The sequence below is a fragment of the Nerophis lumbriciformis genome, linkage group LG37 (genome assembly GCF_033978685.3).
Source record: "Nerophis lumbriciformis linkage group LG37, RoL_Nlum_v2.1, whole genome shotgun sequence".
NCBI classification, from domain to species: Eukaryota; Metazoa; Chordata; class Actinopteri; order Syngnathiformes; family Syngnathidae; genus Nerophis; species Nerophis lumbriciformis.
The window spans coordinates 24,133,145-24,157,470 of record NC_084584.2 but is presented as its reverse complement, the minus strand read 5'-3'; the positions used below and the strand labels follow the sequence as shown (position 1 = coordinate 24,157,470).

Below are 24,326 nucleotides of genomic sequence, written 5' to 3'. Positions count from 1 at the left end.
TCTACTTTACAATTTTTTTTATTTTTTTTAACTAAAAAGTGGTATAGTGTGTACCGGTATATATAATTTTGTGCTTCTGATGTAAAGACCGATATGTAAAAATGCCAAATACCGATAATCTGTCAAATTCTAATTCGCAGTAATAATGACACCAGTAGCTTGGAAAAACAGGAGGTAGAATAATTTATTAACATTGTCAAAATAACTTATGAACATTTGGTTGTTTAAAGCATTGAAAGTGAGAAATGAATGGACCCATACATCAGGACACACTTATCTCAATCAAGCAGATATTCTTTTAAAAATTGTCTTCCATTTAAAATATCGGCTAAATACGCTGCTGCAAAAACAAATCCAGCAGCTTAAAGCAATATAGTTGCCTTCAAAAGTCAGTACCTATGTTTCATTTCCTTCATTAAAAGCATAAAATTGTGGCGCGAGTACATCCTGATTGTCCGACTGCGTAGCTTTAAAGAAAAGGTCCACAAGTTGAGGTAGGAGAACTATCTCAGGTACTCGTAAAGGTCAGAGTCCAGAGAGATGAGACCAAAGTAGCTCAGCAGGTTTACGAGTGAGCGCGTCACGCTCATCGCCGCCATCTCCGTCCTGCGGGGGAATTTATTTTAAGCGTGACAAACACAGTAAAGTAAGAATTCAGATTCGTCAAACCTTAACGCCAGCTCAAACTTGAGGCCCTCCCATCCTGTCCACAACCAGCGTACGACCCAGAACCTGTGCAGCATGCTGGTCCTCTCCGCCTGGATCTTCCCCCAGCACCGCACCGCGCTAAGGACCAATCACAAATCTGATCACTTTCCGTTGATTGGATGATCAAAAGGGCTCGGTCGCCCGCCGTGCTACCGACCTCTTGGCCATGATGAAGTAGCGGTCCACGGGCGCCCCCAGGGTAATGTTGATGCTTCGGACTGTGTTGATGTTGCGGAAGACCAGCAGCATGGGGCGAGGCATGGACTTGAGCACCTGCATGATGTTGTTAAAGCGGTGGATGGCCATCTGGCGCATGTAAGCCGTCTCCTCCCGACTCAGGACGTTGGACAGACGCAGCTGCCGCATGTTGATGGGCCGCTGCAGCAGCATCTCGCAGAAGAGGAAGTACTCTGCCAAAGTAGGTTTCTTACTTTTAACGCTAGCACTCGCTGATGACTGAATTTGTCCTTACCTTTCACCCCTAAGGCGTTGGAGTACTTCTCCATTGCGACCTCGTTTCGCAGGACGATGGACCTCCATAGTTTGCACAGCGCCGCCCTGTCGCTAAAGGCGAGTAGAAATATGGTGTTAGCGTCAGAAGTTGAAAGCACTCTTTTGAACAAGACAACTCTTACTGTTGGCTGAGGTATTCGTACAAGCCATGATCCAAAAGCACCAACTCTGCCTTGCTGTCGGGGCCTCGCCTCACAAGGACTGCAGAAACACAACAAGGCAAGCTTTTGTTAGAATTATAAAAACTTTACCTTATTTCCCAAAAATAGTGGCCATTCATTGGCTCAAACAGGTTTAGTTTGCAAGTAACAAAACATATACCGTATTTTCCGCACTATAAGGCGCACCGGATTATTAGCCGCACCTTCAATGAATGGCATATTTCATAACTTTGTCCACCAATAAGCCGCCCCGGACTATAAGCCGCGCCTACGCTGCGCTAAAGGGAATGTCAAAAAAACAGTCAGATAGGTCAGTCAAACTTTAATAATATATTAAAAACCAGCGTTCTAACAACTCTGTTCACTCCCAAAATGTACGCAAATGTGCAATCACAAACATAGTAAAATTCAAAATAGTGCAGAGCAATAGCAACATAATGTTGCTCGAACGTTAATGTCACAACACACAAAATAAACATAGCGCTCACTTTCTGAAGTTATTCTTCATTCGTAAATCCTTCGTCTTCGGTGTCCGAAGTGAAAAGTTGGGCAAATTTACGATCCACTGGCAGATGTTGGCGTCGTCTGGCGCTGCCTCCTCGTCTTAGTGAAGGTGTGTTCGCCTTCTGTCATCCATTGTTCCCACGCAGTTAGCAGTCTAGCTTCGAATGCCCTGTTGACACCAATATCTAGCGGCTGGAGGTCTTTTGTCAATCCACCCGGAATGACGGCGAGTATTGAATTAAGCGCGTAAGCGTGTCTCTCAATGTGCTGTTATGAGCTAGCAAATATAACAACTACACTACCCAGCATGCAACGATAGTTACGAGCATGCGCGGTAGCCCTGAGAAGCGTTGTTGTATGCTGGGAGTTAGAATGTGGTTATGAGCACGCTGCGAGTAAACGTTGAGAACTCAGTTAACACGCCTCGTCTGCATTATTTATAATTAGACAGACAACACACTTAATAGGAGCCATTTTGGGGTCTTTACATAAACACACAAATGGAAATGAAACGTCACATATCCCAGCATGCACCGCGCGCTTCTTCTACGGGGAAAAAAGATGGCGGCTGTTTACCGTAGTTGCGAGACCTAAACTTTATGAAAATGAATCTTAATATTTATCCATATATAAAGCGCACCGGGTTATAAGGCGCACTGTCAGCTTTTGAGAAAATTTGTGGTTTTTAGGTGCGCCTTATAGTGCGGAAAATACGGTACCGTATTTTTCGGACTATAAGTCGCAGTTTTTTTCATATTTTGGCCGGGGGTGCGACTTATACTCAGGAGCGACTTATGTGTGAAATTATTAACACATTACCGTAGAATATCAAATAATATTATTTAGCTCATTCACGTAAGAGACTAGACGTATAAGATTTCATGGGACTTAGCGATTAGGAGTGACAGATTGTTTGGTAAACGTATAGCATGTTCTATATGTTGTTTGAATGACTCTTACCATAATATGTTACGTTAACATACCAGGCACGTTCTCAGTTGGTTATTTATGCCTCATATAACGTACACTTATCCAGCCTGTTGTTCACTATTCTTTATTTATTTTAAATTGCCTTTCAAATGTCTATTCTTGGTGTTGGCTTTTATCAAATAAATTTCCCCAAAAAATGCGACTTATACCCCTGTGCGACTTATAGTCCGAAAAATACGATCCTCAATGAAAAGACAATCAGTTTTAGTATAAAAGATTGATTTTGCATCTAGACATGTCATCTGTGCAACATTTATACCATACAATATATTTTTTAATAAGTTGACTTAATCAGGTTTTTAATCATTATTTCCACAAAATATACTGAGAATTTAATGTTGAAGTATGTATTGTAAAAAATAACAGGCATGCACGACTAAATACTAGTACAAGTATAGTAATCCTTGTCTGTCACTGGTAATTGGTTCCAGACATTACTGCGATAAATGAACTTCCGCAATGTAGGAGTGATTATTATAAATCAAATACCTTGTTTATTACCTTCTTATTAAATAAATCAACATTATGAGATAACACCCTTTTGTCCAGGCCTTCTCAAATAGTGGGGCTGGTCCACTTGGGGGGGTGTGGTGTGATGCAAGGGGGAACATGCTTCATCAGTATCATGCTTTAAAACTCGCTTGGAAAAGCTGTCCACTATAAAAATTGCTCATTTTAGCTTTTATTCCTGATATCCTCATTTTTTTTAATCATTTTTGTTCAGTCAGTTAAAGTGTTTTCTATATTGTGCTCCTGAGTTAATGTTACTGATCAATTTGAATGTATTATTTATTGAGTTAATTTAATTTTGTGTATCAAATGGTAATAGTTTAAGGATTATGTATGTATTTTTTTATTTCTGGCAAATTGATTCACTTTAAATATTTTTTTTATTACGGACTAAAAAACTATACACTACACACATACTTATATATACATAAGGATACAGTGTTATGCACAGGTGTACTTATAAAAACCTTTTTTTTAGAAATGGGTCTTCTTTTCTTTTTTTATTAAATCAACATACAAAACACAAGATACACTTACAATTAGTGCACCAACCCAAAAAATGTTTTTTTTCTTTCTGTTATTAATATTCTGGAAATGGTACTTTATAGTTGTGGGGTGCGGGATTATTTCTTCTTTCTACAGAGGGCATAACAAAATAATTGAGAAACACTTGTTTAGTCATGTTGACACTCTTTTAATCCAATATACTGTAGTAATGCTCACTAAGACTGAGCCAATCAGTGGCCATGATATTGAAAAGTGTCATCTGATTGGTGTGGTATTCCGCCAATACTATTGCAGGATTGATGTTCTAAAGTTCTATTTTAATGCTTGAAAATTCCTAATTTAGGGCAAAATAATTGTAGAATAGGCTTTAAAAATAAACTACCATGTGGTGAAACCGCAATATTTGATGTGGCGAGGGACGACTGTACAGTGTTCATTTGGCAGGAGGCATTTATTTATACAATATCACTTTTACAATATTACTTAATCATTAATTCCACAAAAAATACTGGTAATTTTACCCGAATTAAATTTTAAAATAATGTGTATTATACAGTAACATGCAAGTCCAATTTAATACTACTACTGCAATACATGGCATGTTTATTACCGTATAAATGGCACCTACTGTATTTTTTTTTTACACCTTTTACACAATAAATTATAGTAGTTTCAATTATTTCAAAATATATCATAAAATACTGCCATGTATAATAAATGCCATAAATATTGTATTATTTAGGGAACATTGTGATGACTTACCAATATCATGAAATTGTATTATTTTGTAATTGATTCTGAATATTTTAATGAGTATTATTCATAGTGTTCAAGTTATTTACCTGTGTATATATTTTTTAAATTATTGGAAGTGTAGCATTTCATTTGTCCAAGTGAAAAACACAAGCGGCTTAATTGAAGTGGGCGCCTATTAGGGTAAATTGGATAATTATACTGTTTCAGTATAATTTTTAGTTTTGCATTTTAAAAATCCCACACTTCCTTACCGTTTCCTGGGTGAGGATCAGCATGGATGAAACCCGTGTAGAAGATTTGCTCAGAAAACGCTCGGATCAGTTTGTCTGCAGTCTGTGAAAGTTGAAAGGTACTTTCATCATGACAGTTTATTCATAGAAAAAATTGCTAACGTACGTCTTTCAGGCTCAACCCTTGTCTTTTAATTTCTTCCACGTTGTTGATCTTGCAGCCGTTGCAAAACTCGGCAGTCAGCACTCGCTTTGAAGTGAAAAGGGGGATTTTAATACATCAGAACATTAAGTCATCTTTTGAGTCCTAAACCTCACCTTACTCGTTTGCTCCCAGAAGACTTTGGGCACCACGAGGAACTTGAAGTGTTTCAACTCGTCGGCGCACCTCTCAGAGTTCCTGGCCTCGTTCTCAAAGTCCAGCTCTTGAGCTAACGTGCCCTTTAGGTCCTAAACGGTGATCAAAGTCAGAAATAATCTGCATCTGTCAAAAGTGCCCTATTATGCCTTTTTATTGATGTGTTCAAGGTCCTGTGTCCCTAGAGCCTGGTTCTGTGAAGGGTCAAATGGGACATGTTTAAATGTGTCAATTAATTTAATTATTTCATGAACCTCTGTAGTGTCAGTGCATCATTAATTTAGTTTTCACCCATTAAAGTCAGTGGGCGGATCCTAACACCTGATTGGTTACTCCGCAAATCTTGTCTGTGTGAAGCGGAGGAGTATTTAGTGTGACAAGATTAGATTAGTTTATTTCAAAGGGAACAATGCAATTTCAGAAAACACATGACTACACATGGTTAAAAAAGCCAGAATTAGCCAAAAGGCTAATTTTCATCTGTAGTCCCTTGGCCATGTGCAGAAATAACTACCGACAACTTCAATAAATGTATCTACATAAACTAACATTCTCTGGGTCAGTAGGTCTTGCTTCCACAAACGCTGAAAGGTCTGAATTATATAGAACCAAAAAAAACAAAAAAAAACAGGTATCCTTAGACGCCAAAAGACTTTGTTTCAGGTTTTAGACCAATCGTTGAACTATATTTGTGTTAGCCCCGCCCACTGTTTTTGATGGGTGAGTTTGACGGATAAAATACATTCATGAACACAGGTTCGTGAAAAAAATTAAATCATAGAGATGTAACGGTATCAAAATTAGACAAACTTTATTAATCCACAAGGGAAAGTGTATCTCACAGTACGATATCACGCTATTAAGGCCACGGTATGATATTGTCGTACATACCCCCCCCAAACAAGATTTGGTAGAAAAGTGTGTAAAATGCAGGCAGGTGAACACCCTTTGGGGGGGGGGAAAGGAACATTTCTATCAGCACCAAGTGGTGCCACGCAAACTCCAAAAGAACATTTTGAAAATCAAGACTACATTTTCTGCAGTTGGGTACATTTATATACTATATTTTACCTTTAGATTTATTGTCATTACAAACCTCTTTTTGCTGTCTTTTTGACACTTACATGTCCCGTGTAATATAACACATATTTTTTAGGTTTTTTTCGGTAAATAATTTACCAGCATTAATATCATTAGAAAACGTTTCCCATTTGGCAATTCAATCCCGTAGCCACGCCCCCACGGGTAGTATGCCTCCGGTGTTGTGACTTCTGTTTACATCCATCACGTCAAAAATATACCTTCTTGCTGGCTACTAATGTTTTAGAACTACAACTGGTTCGGGACTAACAGTGTCCAGATTGTAATCATCCAAATATGATTAGCAGCAAAGTAGAAACCCGTCAACATTGAGGCTTGGAGAGCGAACGCAGGCGACAACAAGCGAGCTAGCTCAATGAGCTTGTTTCAGCTTGGGGGGGCTGGTTATGAAGAATAACTGTACAAGACAAATACTTCTGTAGCACAAAAAATGGGACAGGTTTAGGGAGATTTTGACAAGTTAGAGAGCTGGATGATATCACTCGTCAGCAGTGTTGGTTATAACGACATTACAAACGGCGTTTTGTTTTTTTGAGTAACGAGTAATCTAATTACTGTTGCCAACGTTTCAATGCCATTGCTGTTACTAAGAATGTGAAGTGGCGCGTTACTACAGTTCGGTTGAATGAAGTGCAAGGTGTCACGTTTCGGCCACACAGCTGCCTGGAGAGAGAAGGGGTGGCGATGATGAGCAGATCATGCCCTACTCACGCCGTCTCACTGCACACTCTGACTGACACAAAACAAGACCCGCGATAATTGCGACGAGCCACAGCCAGGGAAATTCAAAGGTAGTGTTATCAAACTGTAAATACCGGCACTACTTTTTGCTCATTGAAATTAAAGGCAAGAATGTTTACATAACATGCACGCTTATGTCTAGGTAAAAAGTGTTTCTCCACGTCTGCCTCCGGCAACTCGAATCGCACCTTATGCCAACATGACACTTGACGCTGCTAACCCAAGCCCAAATGCAGCCCTTTATTTTAATCAGATTTATCACATTTTGAAATTTAGATTAATCATAATTAATCACAGCTGATTACTTGCTTGCATAGTTAAAATTAGCTTAAGAAAAGACCCAAATATTTGTACGGTACACAAATGCAATTTTATTGTCAGAATGTCATTCAGGAACATTTTTTAACATTTTACTTGGATGCATGTCATTTATTTAGCCAAAACTTGGTTACAGTTTTATCTAAAGTTCTTTCAGGCTGTATTTTGGTATACAGGTACAGAGAATTGCACTACTTAAAGGCCAAACGTTTCTTTTTACCTACGTTTATATTTTTGGTACTGTATTGGGTTTTGTACTTTTAATATTTAATGTTGTTACTTTACGGGGTATGTATTTTATTTTTTAAATCTATGCATATCATATGGCACACTGCAACCTATTGCGTTCAGATAAATGCTAAATGTTCTAAAATACTGCTTATATTGTTTTTTATTTTTCAATGAGTTAATATAAACTACTTTGCCGTTAAAGATGTTACCAAACATAATAGCGGATACAATAACAAAATAAAAAATAACATCACAGTTACTTTGCTGAGTAACTAATTACTCTCACATTGAGGTAAATGAGTTACTAACTCAATTACTTTTTGGGAGAAGTAAACTAACTACATGTTTAAAGTAAGATGACCAACACTGCTAGTCAGAATATGTATTTCAGAAAACCCCTAAAACCCGTAACCGCACAAACGTAGCACATTCAAATAGTTATTTTAATATTTGCAATGATAAGGGGGGCAACTTCACACAGATATATGATATAATAAATACTGCCTGACCCACCCAGTGTGTAGAGCCACCACTTGAGATGTGGAGAGCAGCATTGTAAAACAAGAAAATACATGCAGGCTTCGCTACACATCTTAAAGCTTGGAGCTCTGCCAACTATCAGTAAGTAAATATATGAATTATGTATTGAAATGCTTGCTGACCTTAAGGACCCATCGGAAGCCAAAGCTTGGGTGCATGAACTTTACGATGTCCAGCAGGATCTCCAAGGTTCTGATGTCGCCGTCGAAGCGGTCCCTGAGGTCGATGTACTGCACCTTGACGGCGACTAAGGTTCCATCAAACAGTTCTGCCTTGTGAACCTGCGCCAAGCTGGCAGCAGCTATGGGCTCGTAGTCGAAGGTTTTGAAAATCTGCAGTGGACTTCTGTTGAAGTCTTCTTGGAAAAGAGCATCCACCTGTTGTGTAGGGGGAAAAAGCCTGAGAAATCTCACCGTGTGCTCTTTAGGTTTGTTTTCCCTTGCAGTCCTCACCTCTTTGTACCTCCTGTTCAAGGCTTTGTCTTCCAGGATCTGCAGCGTGCGGATGTACTCGGGCGGCAGGAGGTGGTTAAAGGAACACAGACCTTGACCCAGTTTGATGTATATGCCGCCGTTCTTTACCGCACCCTCCACCATGCTCTCTGCTGCCCTCCGGTGGCATGCCGACATGCCGGCCAAGTAGGATGGGCTGCTCTGGCAGGTAAGACGTGAACAGTAATAACGCTCGCCATCATTTGGCATTCCAAAACACCACTATGAGCACTTTAAGATTGCAGTTCAGGACATAGATCGGGAGCACATTCTTGTTGATGAAAAGGACTGTGACAAAAACAGTAACTTATTACCAACCACATTGAAGAGAACATTTCAAAACTTTACATGCAAAATTAAACACAAAAATAACAAAAACTCACTACCTTGATGAACTAAAATATTATTAGACTTATGAAGGATCGTGACCATGCAATACAAATATTACTGAAAACAGTCAACGAATAGGCAGATTTTTACATCTTTGAAGTACCAGTAGAGTCTAAAAACAAGTTTACTTTATATGCTTATTTGTGTTTCATTGTATCCATTAAACCATATCCAATTGTATTCACAATCTGCAAAGTATGTGAAAACACCGTTTAAACATCACAAAATGCCACAAATTCAGTCAGCCATTTTGAATATTGCGCTCTGAATACCTTCAGCTATTTTCGGACATGCACTCTGATCAGATCAGTCATCATACTGGAAATATGCAAAAAATTGCAAAGAGATGTGCTGTTTATCATTCACAATCCTTATGCCAGACAAGAACTCATATGTTTGGCTTTTATTATGCATTCGAAATCGGAAATAAATCGCCAACAATTGATTCAACAGATCGAGGGTCCTTAATTGTTCTCATTATACTCTTTAAAAACATCCAGGACCTGCCAACAATATTCCTTTTACATGTCATTACCTGAAAATTAACCAAGTATGAGTGATACTATTGTAAGCGCCAATGCAGACTGACTATTTTAGTGGCACATTAATAGCATTGAGCTAATGCTGGCTCACACTGCTGTTGTTGACACACTGAGCCGACGGCTGCTTCTGCTTCACCTCAAACTTGCTTGAAGTAAATTCTAGATTACAATTCAAGCATCTCTCACCTGGGAGTAGACAAATGTGGCCATGGACTGAGAGACTGGTCGACTTTGACATCCCCCGAGATGGCGAAATAAACCCCACAAGACTCTTTCTGCTGGAACTTTTTCGAACACTTCATGAGAATTGCGATTGAATCTTCATTATGTGAGCGTCCCGTCGGTCGGCATCCCAGCGAGAGTGGAAATATTACAGTGTTTGTTTTATTCTGGATTGTTATTGTTAGTTTGTATGTTTAGCACCTGGCAATGCAGTGGATGCTAGTGTCACAGTGAAATTGCATCCATCAGTCGGCTTCTAAAACATATTGCTCATCCTTGTTGTGTTCGGGCTCAAAAATATAAAGTACTGTATCATAATTTTTCCAAAAGTAATCGTTGTTGGCTCTCACAAAGTCTGCTTGATTAGCATTGTTGTTGATGGGGAAAGGATCTTTGGTTTCATCACTCGTGTTTTTCCCTAGAGGTGGGTCCACGCTAACCTGACTCTCGCCAGATCCTTGTAGTTCGCTGAGGAGCTCAGCAAACTACAAGGATCTGGCGAGAGTCGGGTTAGGTCCACGCCTTCATTCGCACAAACATCGCCAGTAATAACATGTAAAGTAAGTCAAGTACCGGTACTTTTTAAAGCAGCATCAATTTGTGATGCCCTAAGAAAAAGGCACAATAACAAACGCTAACCACGCAAACACCAATGCGAAGGTATCATAAGATTAAACATACAATCCATCAAATAGCCAACATTTTAACAATTAAAGACAGAATTCAACACTTTGAGTCTTTTAGAGTGCTAAAACTGTCAAGAGTTCATCAATAGTCAATATACCAGTGTGCAGCTTTTTAAACATCACAAAATGCTTTTCTTTTTGAGGAAGTGAGATTTTGTGTTTTGTTGTTTTCAATGCTGCTATTTTAACTGTTTAAATACATAAACAAGTTGGGTTTTTTTTTTTTAGCATTTTGCCTTTTATTTCTTTTAAATAGACAAATTTTAATAGTCATTTTATTTTGTGTAACAGCTGAATGAGAGGCACAGTTATAGTATAAATAAATATTTATGAATGAATTAGTCATCTGGTTGTTGGTAAAATAATTTAAAAAAATAAATAAATAAATAAAAAATCCATCCGTCGTCATGTCTCAATGATTGTGAACGATAGGCAAAATTCCCCAAAAAATGCAGTTCTCCTTTAAGCTGCATTTAAAAGTAGATAGAAAAATTAGAGACATTAAATGTGTGTATGCTTTATTATCCGACGAGTCGAATAATCGTTAAGCTAGTCAATGACTGATCCATTATCAAAATAAATAAATACATTACAAATAAACTACAACTTAACATGAAAAAACGTTAGCAATGTTATTTAAAAAAACAATTTCAATGTGCAACCGGATGTTTTTGTGTCAGGTAAAATGTTTCAGGTTGTAAGCGATTATAAATATTTTGGACTTCAGATGGATCATTAATTAACATTGAAATCACAAGTTAAAAAGGTATGCAATAAAATCTCTCAAACTACTGTTTCACCAGAACGTAACTATCACTCAGTGGCGCAACTGTTTACATGCACGCCTTGATACTCTCCCATATCAAATACTGTTTAACTACCTGGTCAAATATAAAGGTCACCACCTTCAAACCACTGGAATCCTTGTACAAACAAATAATAAAAATACTGGACGGAAACCCATTGATTATCACCTTCGTATAGTATCAAGCAAACACAAGCTTCTAAATTGGGACACTATGATCAAATACACAAATCTCTGTCTCCCATTTAAAATCCCCAATGGGCTGTCTTCACCACCACTCAGTTTATCAACATTAGATCAGCTCAAAAGGGCAGTTGGCCAATCCTCCTTCTGTCTTACAGCAGTGCATCTGTGGAACTCTATCCAAACCAGCATGAGAGAATCAACATTTCTCAATAATTGTAAAATTATTTTAAAGAAATGGCTGATCGATAACAAGCACTGTTCACATGGATGCCTGCTATCATGAATATTGTCTCTTGTTCAAGTGTATACATTTATATGCTCAAGTGTGTGTACCGGTATGTAAGAAGCTGATTGTAACGGCCGATCTGCTGCCCATGTGTGTCTCCATGCATGTTAATAGTTTTAATTAGAATAGTACGTTCATTGTTTTACACTGTGCTTTATAGCTTAATCTGGTGCACTCACAGAAATGCTCATTAATGTACACTTTTCCTGTTGGTGCAGCATTGTTGTTGTGAACATGAAGCTTACCTCATCCAGGCCACGAAGAGCCACATTGGTGGTCCACCAGTAATCCGCTGATATGAATAGTCCCACAGACAGAGATCTAAAACAAGCAAAATGGGATTTAAAATTAAAGTAATCACTATCCAATAGGCACGTGGGCCATAAACGCCACACAAGACCATTACATCTGACCCCTTGTATGCTTCTAAAGCTCACAAATGCTCTTTGTATATGAAAAAACACACATTACTAGTGAAAAGAATACAATTGTGTTTCATAGGAACAGGACAATTCCTTATGTACACCTGCTGGTGTGCCTTTTGAAAAATGTCAATGCTCAGTTTCGATTTCTAATATCGGATCAAGAATGTCCAAAGTGCGACCAGCAGCCAGGGACACATTCTAAAGGCAAAATAAACACATGCTGGATTAGAACATTACACAAATGAACTAAGAAAATATTCAACCGCCTCAATTAATTGCAGGATATACGTTTTTAAATGTGCCAATGCCCTCAAAAATATTTAAGTTGGCGGTATAATATTAGTAAAGAACAAAAAGAAGAAATGTGATATCTTAAGGCAAGTTTCTTTTAATGCAGGGGTCTTTAACGTTGTCAAGGCCAGGGACCCCCAAACTGATGGAGCGGAAAACACCCACTTATATATTTTGTAAAAAATGGTGTTTGGCATCAAACTGGTCATATAAGTCAAATGGTCAAATAATAGCAGTAGTACCACTTATAGCTAGCTGGAATATAGCATCTAATCGTTAGCTGACAATTGGCATGCTACTTGCCAGTTGGCAACCAGTACGCAAATCGCTAACTGGCGCGCTAATCACAAGCTGACACCTAGAGTGATAATTGCTACCTGGCAACTACAGAGCTCATCGCAAGCTGGCAACTAAAGTGCTAGTAGCTAGCTATCTTGAATGCTCGAAAGGAATACAATAATACACCATACATTTTGGACTATAAACCGCTACTTTTTTCCCACACTTTGAACCCTGTGGCTTATAAGACGGACAGGCTAATTTATGGATTTTTCTTTGCTGGAGGCTATTATAAAATGATTGTATAAAAAAAAAACTAAACAAGCTAAAACACTGAGAGGGTGTTAATGGTTGTGCTATGGCGCCATATTTGGACGAGTTCGCTCACTGCAAGTGCTGCAATGTCTTCCATTTACCGGAAGTTTTTTTTGTTTTTTGTTTTTTTCCTTTAACCAAAGTGTTGTTTAGTCTTCTAGCCGTTTATAGCGTTTTCTATTTGAATGGATATTTCATTCATCACTCCAAACAACATTTCTGAGTTTTACAGTTAAACTAAACGTTGCTTGGAGTCATGAATGAAGAATCCATACGAGCAGTAACGCTATGGACGGCTAGAAGACTGAACGACAGCTGAGAGAAAGAAAGCTCTGCTGGTAAATGGAAGGACGCTGCAGTATCTGCAGTGAGCAAACTTGTCCAAATATGGCGCCATAGCACAAACAATAAAACATTCTCAGTGTTTTTTTGTTTTTTTTTAAAATACAATTATTTTTATTCCAGCCGCCAGCAAAGAAAAATCCATAAATTAGCTGCTCCTTCTTATAAGCCGCATGGTTCAAAATGTAGGAAAAAAATAGTGATTTATAGTCCGGAATTTACGGTATATTTTTCTAAAATATACCAGTATTAAGTGTAATACTGGTAAACCGCCCAGCCCTAGTAGCAATATGGTTGTTAAAGTTAAGGATTTTTGTGATTTCTGATTGTTTGTGAGGGCACCAAAGGGAAAGGGACTTCTGTGTGTGCATATGTTGGCAGAGCACCATTCAGCTTGTCGTTGTTTTAACTTATGTATGTTTGATGTACAGTACTGTATAGCACATTGTATTGTGTACAAATGTATATAAAGTTTACAAACCTTCACTAAAATAGTGACTTATCAAAGCTGAACCCCATTTTTCATATATACATTGTTTTTTATGAAGACCTTTCCTTCATTATACAAACCTTTCGATTTAAGAACCCTGTTGAAGAACTAATTATTTTTTTAAATCAAGGTTCCACTGTACAAAGACAACCCAAAAAACACCCTCTGCCAAGAATTAATGTGCGTCATTTTGTTCCGATAATTGCCAAGTCTTTAAATATTGTATTAAATGTTAAAAATTACCCTTTTTTGTGTATAATTCTAATGTGTTGGTTACCTTTTAACAGTGGTGTGCCGTCAGGGCCAGCAAGGCCTTCTCTGCTGGCCTAACATAACCAGAAATAATGATCATAATTAAAGATAAAAGTAATTTTTTATTTACTTTCCCTAAATATCTAAAATTATTCAAATTCACTTCATGTTATATTATGCTCCTTCCAGCGCTGTTGTTTTTAGGTTATATAGTTTTTATCCAATCAGACTTCAGTTAGCCTATGTTGCCATGCTGTACCAAATCTGCCTAGAGCCTTCAGAATCAATAATGCAGGGTGTAAGTGAACTGACAAACATTTGACAAACAGTTGCAATAACCAATCAGATCACGAGTTGTTGTCAGTAAGGCCTTCTAGATGGCCTAAGGCAGATATATATTGTGATGTTATGAACAAGGTAACATAAGAACTCCATTACCCAGCATGCCACAGTAGTGAACAGCATGCGCAATAGCCCGGTTTAGGTTGTTGAATGTAGACATGCAGCGGGATGTTTTTGATGAGCACGCTGTAGAGTAAACTTTAAGAACTCAGCCAGCACGCCTCGTCTGCACCTTTTATGATTAGACAAGACAACACACATATTTGCAAGGCGCCATTTTCAAGAAGGATAGTTAAAGAGAAACTACATCTTGTGAGCCGGAAGCCAGCTCAGCTGTCCCGGCGATGAAATGTGAGTTCAGATATTTTATTTCTTAATTTTTTCACGTTGAATATGTTTTTTGCTATTTAAATTTTGACACTACCACATAAGATATGTTTTAATTGCTGATGCGGGTTTATTGATTTTGAAATGCTGCAGAAAATAACCCGTTTTGTACAATGCCCAGTAGTGCGTAAATGTGTTTCTGTATAGTATTTCTCCAGCAATGGTCATGTGGTGACATTAATTATGGTATTTTGAGTGGTAATCATTGAAGTCGGACATCACTGAAGGCCTAGGTGGGAAACTCACGGCCCGCCACTGCTTTTTAAGCTACATTAGTGGGCCAAAAGGTTATAACCAATGTTGGGTTAGTTACTGAAAACCAGTTACTAGTTACTTTATTTCAAAAGTAACTCAGTTACTAACTCAGTTACTTACACCAAAAAGTAATGCGTTACTGTAAAAAGTAACTATTTAGTTACTTTTTTTTCTGCTTTTTTTTTTAAAAGCTCCCATTAATGCCTTTTTAGCCTTCATTTCAGTACCGGTACTATTATTGCACTGGAGAATAATACAACTGACATGCATTTGCATCACTGAACTCTGCTAAGCAGTGTGCTCTACATACAACACACAAAGACAAAGATATGTTTCAAAGGGCCATTTTATTTCAGGCCAGAACAAATTGACAACTATTTTAAATAGCTGCAACATAACATACATAAGTAACAAACAGCATAATAACAACATAGCTGTAAACCTGGCTTCACCTAAAGAAGGCACACGTGACATACACAAAGCCTAACCAGGCAGATTTGAATTGTTGTTATTGGGCAGTAGACGGGATCTTTGATCCAAGACACAACTTACATTTAACTAAAATGTTCTTTTCTTTGTGCTTGACAAAAGAAAAGAAGTGACAATATCTCATACTTGCCAACCCTCCCGAATTTCAGTGCCTCTCCCCGGGACAACCATTCTCCCGAATGTCTCTCGATTTCGCTCTCTCCAGGTCCATGCGGACCTGAGTGAGGACAGCCTGTCGTCACGTCCGCTTGGCCAACCAAAAAGTAACCACAGAACATATAGTGTTCTGTGGTTACTTTTTGGTTGGCCACACCCACACACACACACAGCGCGCCTCCGCTTGTGACACAAGAAATTCAGAAGGACGACACCGCAGCGCTGCAATAAAACACACTCAGATCTTCTGTTTCTAGCCGATACCACATAAAAAATAACGTATAATAACGCAGTAACGCATCATGTAGTAACGGTAACTGAGTTACTGAATATAAAAAATAACGCGTTAGATTACTAGTTACCGCTGAAACTAACGGCGTTACAGTAACGCGTTAGTCCCAACACTGGTTATAACGGCACTCATTATGCAGTTTTACACATACCTGCAAAAACGACCAAAGCCTTCGATGACTATCCTCATCTTCCTCCTCTCTCTCGGGCCCGACACGGCGTACTTGACGCCTGCCGCCGCCGGCACGCCAACAGCAACGGCAGCGAGCGTCTTCCATAACAATCCCCCACGTCTGCCTTCCCTGTCAAATAAAAAGAGATTAATTATCATCACGTGGGGACAGTGTGGGCTCACATTTAGTACCTGAGAGTGGTGAAGGGTCTGTAGCTCTGCAGCGAGGAGTCTGAATGTCTTTGGAGAAGATTCTGCACACATAATCTACACTAGAGGGAAAGAAAGCACAACATTAACGATTAAGTCTTTGTAAGTAATGATTCGGCAAAAAAAAAAGAAGTGAACTGTGGACTTTAAGCCGAGCACAGTGAGGCCCTCTGGTTGGCCTGCTATTTAAACAAGGCAAAAACCCAAACAGGCTATAACATTCCTATAATAACATTAGTTTAATGGAGTGTTTGCCATGTGTTATGAGAGGAAAGAGGGCAAGGAGGGTGGGAGTGTAAAGCCAAGGCCAACGTAGCCAGCCCAGGACATGTTTGTTGTTTTTGTTTTGAACGCGAGGGACGCAATGTCTCGAATAGGTGCCCGAGATGGTCAAGTCACCTTAAATAAATAAGATAATTATTCTTGTCGACAAAGAGGCTGACTAGTTACACATTTTCAAGCTAGGTAGTTAATACCAACCATGACCAGATTGATGGAAATACATAACAGCATGCAAAAAACAACTTTGTACGCCTAATTAGCATATGTTATAGTTGGTCACTGATCACCTTTGTTAGCGTCTCGCAAACTAGCTAACTTTAGCTAACTAGGCTACTTTGAAAAACACGGCTTCGAAATGAAATGTGAGCAACATACAACTCCCTGGATCCTCCTCGTCATGTTTCCTGAGTTAAATACGCCTCTTCGCCGGACGAACTTGTGTCCAAAGTGACCACCTTCACGTCAAAAAAAGTGCTTCTAATGACGTCCGCCTGGCCAGCCTTTCACCACGTGTCACCTTGCTGGCACGCTATTGGTCAAACTGGCCAGAGAAGGCGGGGACCTCAAGAAGGTTCCCTCCGACTCACTTCCGCTTTCGCCGTTAAGAACATCATTAACTAATATACCATCCAGCCATCCACTGTTTTTGTAATTATTAGGGACCGAGTCCCTTTGGGACAGAAGACACTATTGTATTTCTAGCGTTTTATTATTATACCGCCGCCTCTTTGAGCTGTAATTTGACCCCCTTAACATACTTCAAAACTCACCAAATTGGACACACACATCAGGACTGGCGAAAATTGCGATCTAATCAAAAAACCAAACCCCAAAACTCAAAATTGCGCTCTAGCGCCCCCTAGGAAGAAAACAGACGAAACTGCCTGTAACTCCCAGTAGGAATGTCGTAGAGACATGAAACAAAAACCTCTGTAGGTCTCACTTAGACCTATATTTCATACACTGACAACCCCCAGCAAAAATCAACAGGAAGTTTGCAATTCCCCCTTCAAAACAAAAGTTGTGTATAAAAAGTCACCTTTTTTCAAACATTATCTCCTCTGAGCACGTTTGTTGTGTCGGCTTCAAATTAGCACAGGAGAGAGATTGAACCCTTATGATTAAAAGTTGATGGAAGAGTTTTAATTACTGCTCCGGTTTGGATTTTATGAGCCCTCAAAGTCGGTCCCGTCCATCGCTGCTTGCAGCTTTAATTTTGATTATTGTTTCTCGTCTGTTTGTAAATGTTGAAATTTATAAATAAAAGTAAAAAAAAAAAAAAAAAAAAGAAGCGTGTGAAATCAAGTACAACACGTCATGTATGAATGATCAAAAGTATTTATTCGGGTATTATAAATGTATGTTTGTTTTTCAATAAAAATAAAAAAAACTATATAAACCAAAAAAAACATCCAGCCATCCATTTTCTACCGATTGTCCCTTTTGGTGTCGCGGGGGGTGCTGGAGCCTATCACGAGAGTGAATAGAAATAGGGACGATATTCACAAACTTACTTCCACTGTCGTGCTGATCATTTTGAGTTGTTGTTTGTAAGAAAGCTGCATATACATACTTTTTCCTTTTGATTGATTGAAACGAGAGATGTCCGATAATGGCTTTTTTTGCCGATATTCCGATATTGTCCAACTCTTAATTACCGATATCAACCGATACCGATATATACAGTCGTGGAATTAACACATTATTATGCCTAATTTTGTTGTGATGCCCCGCTGGATGCATTAAACAATGTAACAAGGTTTTCCAAAATAAATCAACTCAAGTTATGGAAAAAAAAAAGTGCCAACATGGCACTGCCATATTTATTTTTGAAGTCAGTCACAAAGTGCTTTTTTTTTTTTAACATGCCTCAAAACAGCAGCTTGGAATTTGGGACATCCTAATACCCACTACAACTATGGGAAATACTATACTTTGACTTTCACAAAGTGCATTATTATTTATTTTTTTTAAACATGCCTCAAAACAACAGCTACAAAAACAATGAAGGCACACAGCTTCAGTCCAGAGTATACTAGAGCATACTTGCCAACCTTGAGACCTCCGAATTCGAGACGTGGGGGGGCGGGGTTTGGTGGTAGCGGGGGTGTATATTGTAGCGACCCGGAAGAGTTAGTGCTGCAAGGGGTTCTGGGTATTTGTTCTGTTGTGTTTATGTTGTTACGGTTCGGATGTTCTCCCGAAATGTGTTTGACATTCTTGTTTGGTGTGGGTTCACAGTGTGGCGCATATTTGTAACAGTGTTAAAGTTGTTTATACGGCCACCCTCAGTGTGACCTGTATGGCTGGGCCGGCACACAAAGGCAGTGCCTTTAAGGTTTATTGGCACTCTGTACTTCTCCCTACGTCCGTGTACACAGCGGCGTTTTAAAAGTCATAAATTTTACTTTGATAAAACCGATACCGATAAATTCCGATATTACATTTCAAAGCATTTATCGGCCGATAATATCAGACATCTCTAATTGTAACTTTTATTAGTAGATTGCACAGTACAGTACATATTCCGTACAATTGACCACTAAATGGTAACACCCGAATAAGTTTTTCAACTTGTTTAAGTCGGGTCCACGTTAATCAATTTATGGTACATACATACACACATACATTTTCTATTACTTGTCCCTTTTGGGGTCGCGGGTAATTTCTACAACTCTTATTTTTTTGTGATAGAGTGATTGGAGCACATACATGTTGGTCACAAAAAAACATTCATGAAGTTTGGTTCTTTTATAAATTTATTATGAGTCTACTGAAAATGTGACCAAATCTGCTGGGTCAAAAGTATACATACAGCAATGTTAATATTTGGTTACATATCCCTTGGCAAGTTTCACTGCAATAAGACGCTTTTGGTAGCCATCCACAAGCTTCTGCTTGAATTTTTGACCACTCCTCTTGACAAAAGTGGTGCAGTTCAACTAAATTTGTTGGTTTTCTGACATGGACTTGTTTTTTCAGCATTGTCCACACGTTAAGTCAGGACTTTGGGCAGGCCGTTGTAAAACCTTCATTCTAGCCTGATTTAGTCATTCCTTTACCACTTTTGACGTGTGTTTGGGGTCATTGTCATACCCTACTGTGCAATATTACCCTTCGAGTGATTGTTATCACTCCGGTACGCTTGTCTTGTTCTGTATTTTGTATATTGTACAGGATTGCTTATTATTTTTATTGGATAGTAGTCTATTTATTTCAATTCTTAGTTTTATCTTTATTACTTCTTGTGTCATTTATTTGTATCCCATATTTGTTCCCACTACCACACCTTAAGTTAGAGTCCTTAATCCCTTTATATGCAAAAATAATGACAATGATGTCCATTCTATTCTATTCTATTCTATTGTCCTGTTGGAACACCCAACTGCGCCCAAGACCCAACCTTTTAGGTTGTTCTGAAGAAATTGGAGGTAATCCTCCTTTTTCATTGTCCCATTTACTCTCTGTAAAGCACCAGTTCCATTGGCAGCAAAACAGGCCCAGAGCATAATACTACCAGGCATGGTGTTCCTGGGATTAAAGGCCTCACCTTTTCTCCTCCAAACATCCATCCATCCGTCCATTTCCTACCGTTTATTCCCTTCGGGGTCGCTGGGGGTGCTGGAGCCTATCTCAGCATATCACTTGTCCCCCCCCTGAACCAGATCTATCAGGCCAGAGTCATCCAGAAGGCAAAGGCCATTCTGGTCAACCCTCAGCACCCTCTCTTCTCAGAGTTTAGACTCTTGCCCTCAGGATGCAGGTACACCCCTAGTAATAGGAAGCCCAAAAACAACAGATACACAAGATCCTTTGTTCCCTCAGCTGTTGACGTTATAAATGAGCTCCTTAAACAAGCTTAGCTGCTATGCACAGTCACTTTAGTGGGAAGCGACGTGTGATGATTAGTTTTTATTGTACTACAAATGCTTTTTAGTTTTTATCTCAATGCCTTCATGATGGTTTGTATGTAGGTACCTTATTTTTACTGTTGTACCTTGTTTTTAATGACTACTGCTGCAAACCAAATTGCCCCTCAGGGACAGTAAAGATTTTCTAAGGGGGTGGCTGGAGCCAATCCCAGCTGAATTCGGGCGGACAGATCGCCACCTCATCGCAGATATATATACACACACACACACATATACTATATAAATAATTGTACAAATACAACTTTATTTGGAGGGAACATAGTATGCCTGTATAACTCTTGCAATTGAGAGATTTATGTTTTAGTGGACAGCAGCACATCAATATAAAAATACAGAAAGGTCCTGAGTTCAATCCTGGCCTCGGGATCTTTCTGTGTGGAGTTTGCATGTTCTCTGTGTGTTCCCTCCGGGTACTCCGGCTTCCTCCTACCTCCGAAGACACGCACCTGGGGATAGGTTGATTGGCAACACTAAATTGGTCCCTAGTGTGTGAATGTGAGTGTGAATGTTGTCTGTCTATCTGTGTTGGCCCTGCGATGAGGTGGCGACTTGTCCAGGGTGTACACCGCCTTCCGCCCAAATGCAGCTGAGATAGGCTCCAGCAACCCCCCCCCCGCGACCCGTAAAGGGACAAGCGGTAGAAAATGGATGGATGGAGACTGTATGGAAGATAGGCTATGCAAAATGACGAACACCTGTGTATGTTAAATACACCATCTGTATGTGACTAAATAGTCAATGTGGAAATGGCAACTGTAAGTACTACCGTATTTTTCGGAGTATAAGTCGCACCGGAGTATAAGTCGCACCTGCCGAAAATGCATAATAAAAAAGGAAAAAAACATATAAGTCGCACTGGAGCCCGGCCAAACTATGAAAAAAACTGCGACTTATAGTCCGAAAAATACGGTATATATGCAGATGTGAATGATGACTTTTCATTTCTAAATAAATGCTGTTAACGCAGATGTGAGTTGCACATACTGTATGTGGCGGCATACAGAAAAATAAACGATGCTGGAGCTATTAGGGGCTTCAGTTTTTTTTGCAAAAGTATCCCACAATGCATTGGCGCCAGCTTGGTAGGCTTTGTTTACCTAGTGCAATAGTGCTATTCAATGCCCATCCATCCAGCTATCCATTTTTCTACCGCTTGTAATGCACACGTGATATTTCCGTATTATCGAGCGGTGAATAACACTGCATGAGAAATACGCTGATTCACTGGATAAGAAGTCCCTTACTCGTTACAAGTGTAAAACAGCTGTGATTGGAATGTCTTACAACAACGAAGGCACCTCTCCAATGACTTACAGTATTCCTCCATCGCATCAAAGCCGGTGTCATTTGATTTTCCCACTGAATTGTTGGGAAATATTGTGTGTAGCGCCATTGTAAACAATGACCCACCGGTGAACAAAGCTTACCATAAAGGCTGCCGGCAGTGCCAAGGGGTATACTTTAGCCCTCAATAGACACACAATATGCTGTTTTTTTCAATATATATCTTAGCTCGTATAATCACTCGCCATACACTAATAGATGATATCTGTCGACCGCTTCTATGTTAGCTACCTCTCTTTGTTTATAATGTATATTTTCTGTTGGATTCACTCTCTATTTTATGCTGCAGATGTTACATATACTGTAATATTGTACATGGTAATTGTTATATATTGTATATATTGTATACAAATATAATATAATATATCAGTATATATCATATACTGTATATATAATATGTAAGTAAATATCAAATACAAACCCCGTTTCCATATGAGTTGGGAAATTATCCATCCATCTTCTTCCGCTTATCCGAGGTCGGGTCGCGGGGTAAGCAGCCTAAGCAGGGAAGCCCAGACTTTCCTCTCCCCAGCCACTTCGTCCAGCTCTTCCCGGGGGATCCCGAGGCGTTCCCAGGCCAGCCGGGAGACATAGTCTTCCCAACGTGTCCTGGGTCTTCCCCGTGGCCTCCTACCGGTTGGACGTGCCCTAAACACCTCCCTAGGGAGGCGATCGGGTGGCATCCTGACCAGATGCCCGAACCACCTCATCTGGCTCCTCTCGATGTGGAGGAGCAGTGGCTTTACTTTGAGCTCCCCCCGGATGGCAGAGCTTCTCACACTATCTCTAAGGGAGAGCCCCGCCACCCGGCTGAGGAAACTCATTTCGGCCGCCTGTACCTGTGATCTTGCTCTTTCGGTCATAACCCAAAGCTCATGACCATAGGTGAGGATGGGAACGTAGATCGACCGGTAAATTGAGAGCTTTGCCTTCCGGCTCAGCTCCTTCTTGACCACAACGGATCGATACAGCGTCCGCATTCTGAAGATGCCGCACCGATCCGCCTGTCGACCTCACGATCCACTTTTCCCTCACTCGTGAACAAGACTCCTAGGTACTTGAACTCCTCCACTTGGGGCAGGGTCTCCTCCCCAACCCGGAGATGGCACTCCACCCTTTTCCGGGCGAGAACCATGGACTCGGACTTGGAGGTGCTGATTCTCATCCCAGTCGCTTCACACTCGGCTGCGAACCGATCCAGTGAGAGCTGAAGATCCTGGCCAGATGAAGCCATCAGAATCACATCATCTGCAAAAAGCAGAGACCTAATCCTGCAGCCACCAAACCGGATCCCCTCAACGCCTTGACTGCGCCTAGAAATTCTGTCAATAAAAGTTATGAACAGAATCGGTGACAAAGGGCAGCCTTGGCGGAGTCCAACCCTCACTGGAAACGTGTCCGACTTACTGCCGGAAATGCGGACCAAGCTCTGACACTGATCGTACAGGGAGCGGACAGCCACAATCAGACAGTCCGATACCCCATACTCTCTGAGCACTCCCCACAGGACCTCCCGAGAGACACGGTCAAATGCCTTCTCCAAGTCCACAAAGCACATGTAGACTGGTTAGGCAAACTCCCATGCACCCTCAAGGACCCTGCCGAGAGTATAGAGCTGATCCACAGTTCCACGACGAGGACGAAAACCACACTGTTCCTCCTGAATCCAAGGTTCGACTATTCGGCGTAGCCTCCTCCCCAGTACACCTGAATAGACCTTACCGGGAAGGCTGAGGAGTGTGATCCCACGATAGTTGGAACAGATAGTTGGTTCCCCTTTTTAAAGAGAGGAACCACCACCCCGGTTTGCCAATCCAGAGGTACCGCCCCCGAGGTCCACGCGATGCTGCAGAGTCTTGTCAACCAAAACAGCCCCACAGCATCCAGAGCCTTAAGGAACTCCGGGCGGATCTCATCCACCCCCGGGGCCTTGCCACCGAGGAGCTTTTTAACTACCTCAGCAACCTCAGCCCCAGAAATAGGAGAGCCCACCAGATTCCCCAGGCACTGCTTCCTCATAGGAAGACGTGTCAGTGGGATTAAAGAGGTCTTCGAAGTATTCCCTCCACCGATCCACAACATCCGCAGTCGAGGTCAGCAGAACACCATCCGCACCATACACGGTGTTGACAGTGCACTGCTTCCCCCTCCTGAGGCGGAGGATGGTGGTCCAGAATTGCTTCGAAGCCGTCCGAAAGTCGTTTTCCATGGCTTTGCCGAACTCCTCCCATGTCCGAGTTTTTGCCTCCGCAACCGCTGAAGCCGCACACCGCTTGGCCTGTTGGTACCGCTGCCT

The 24,326-nt window shown here is 40.3% G+C and overlaps 1 protein-coding gene across 2 annotated transcripts; it reads right to left on the bottom strand.

Moving 5' to 3' along the window:
* Positions 1–168: 168 nt before the first annotated feature.
* On the bottom strand, positions 169–17,267 carry adck5 (aarF domain containing kinase 5). 2 transcript variants are annotated; one of them, XM_061931520.1, is made up of 14 exons: positions 17,130–17,267; positions 16,455–16,534; positions 16,243–16,392; positions 12,022–12,097; positions 8,621–8,821; positions 8,291–8,545; positions 5,198–5,329; positions 5,046–5,129; positions 4,901–4,982; positions 1,344–1,422; positions 1,181–1,272; positions 866–1,118; positions 670–786; positions 169–606 (listed from the first exon to the last, which is right to left on the bottom strand). In XM_061931520.1, the coding sequence occupies exons 1-14, from the start codon at positions 17,151–17,153 to the stop codon at positions 504–506; spliced, it is 1,728 nt and encodes a 575-aa protein (XP_061787504.1). In that variant the 5' UTR covers positions 17,154–17,267; the 3' UTR covers positions 169–503. The 2 variants fall into 2 exon arrangements, with proteins under 2 accessions (XP_061787504.1, XP_061787505.1); XM_061931521.1 differs by lacking the exons at positions 16,455–16,534; positions 17,130–17,267 and having other exon boundaries at positions 8,621–8,816; positions 16,243–16,389.
* Between the last annotated feature and the right edge of the window lie 7,059 nt (positions 17,268–24,326).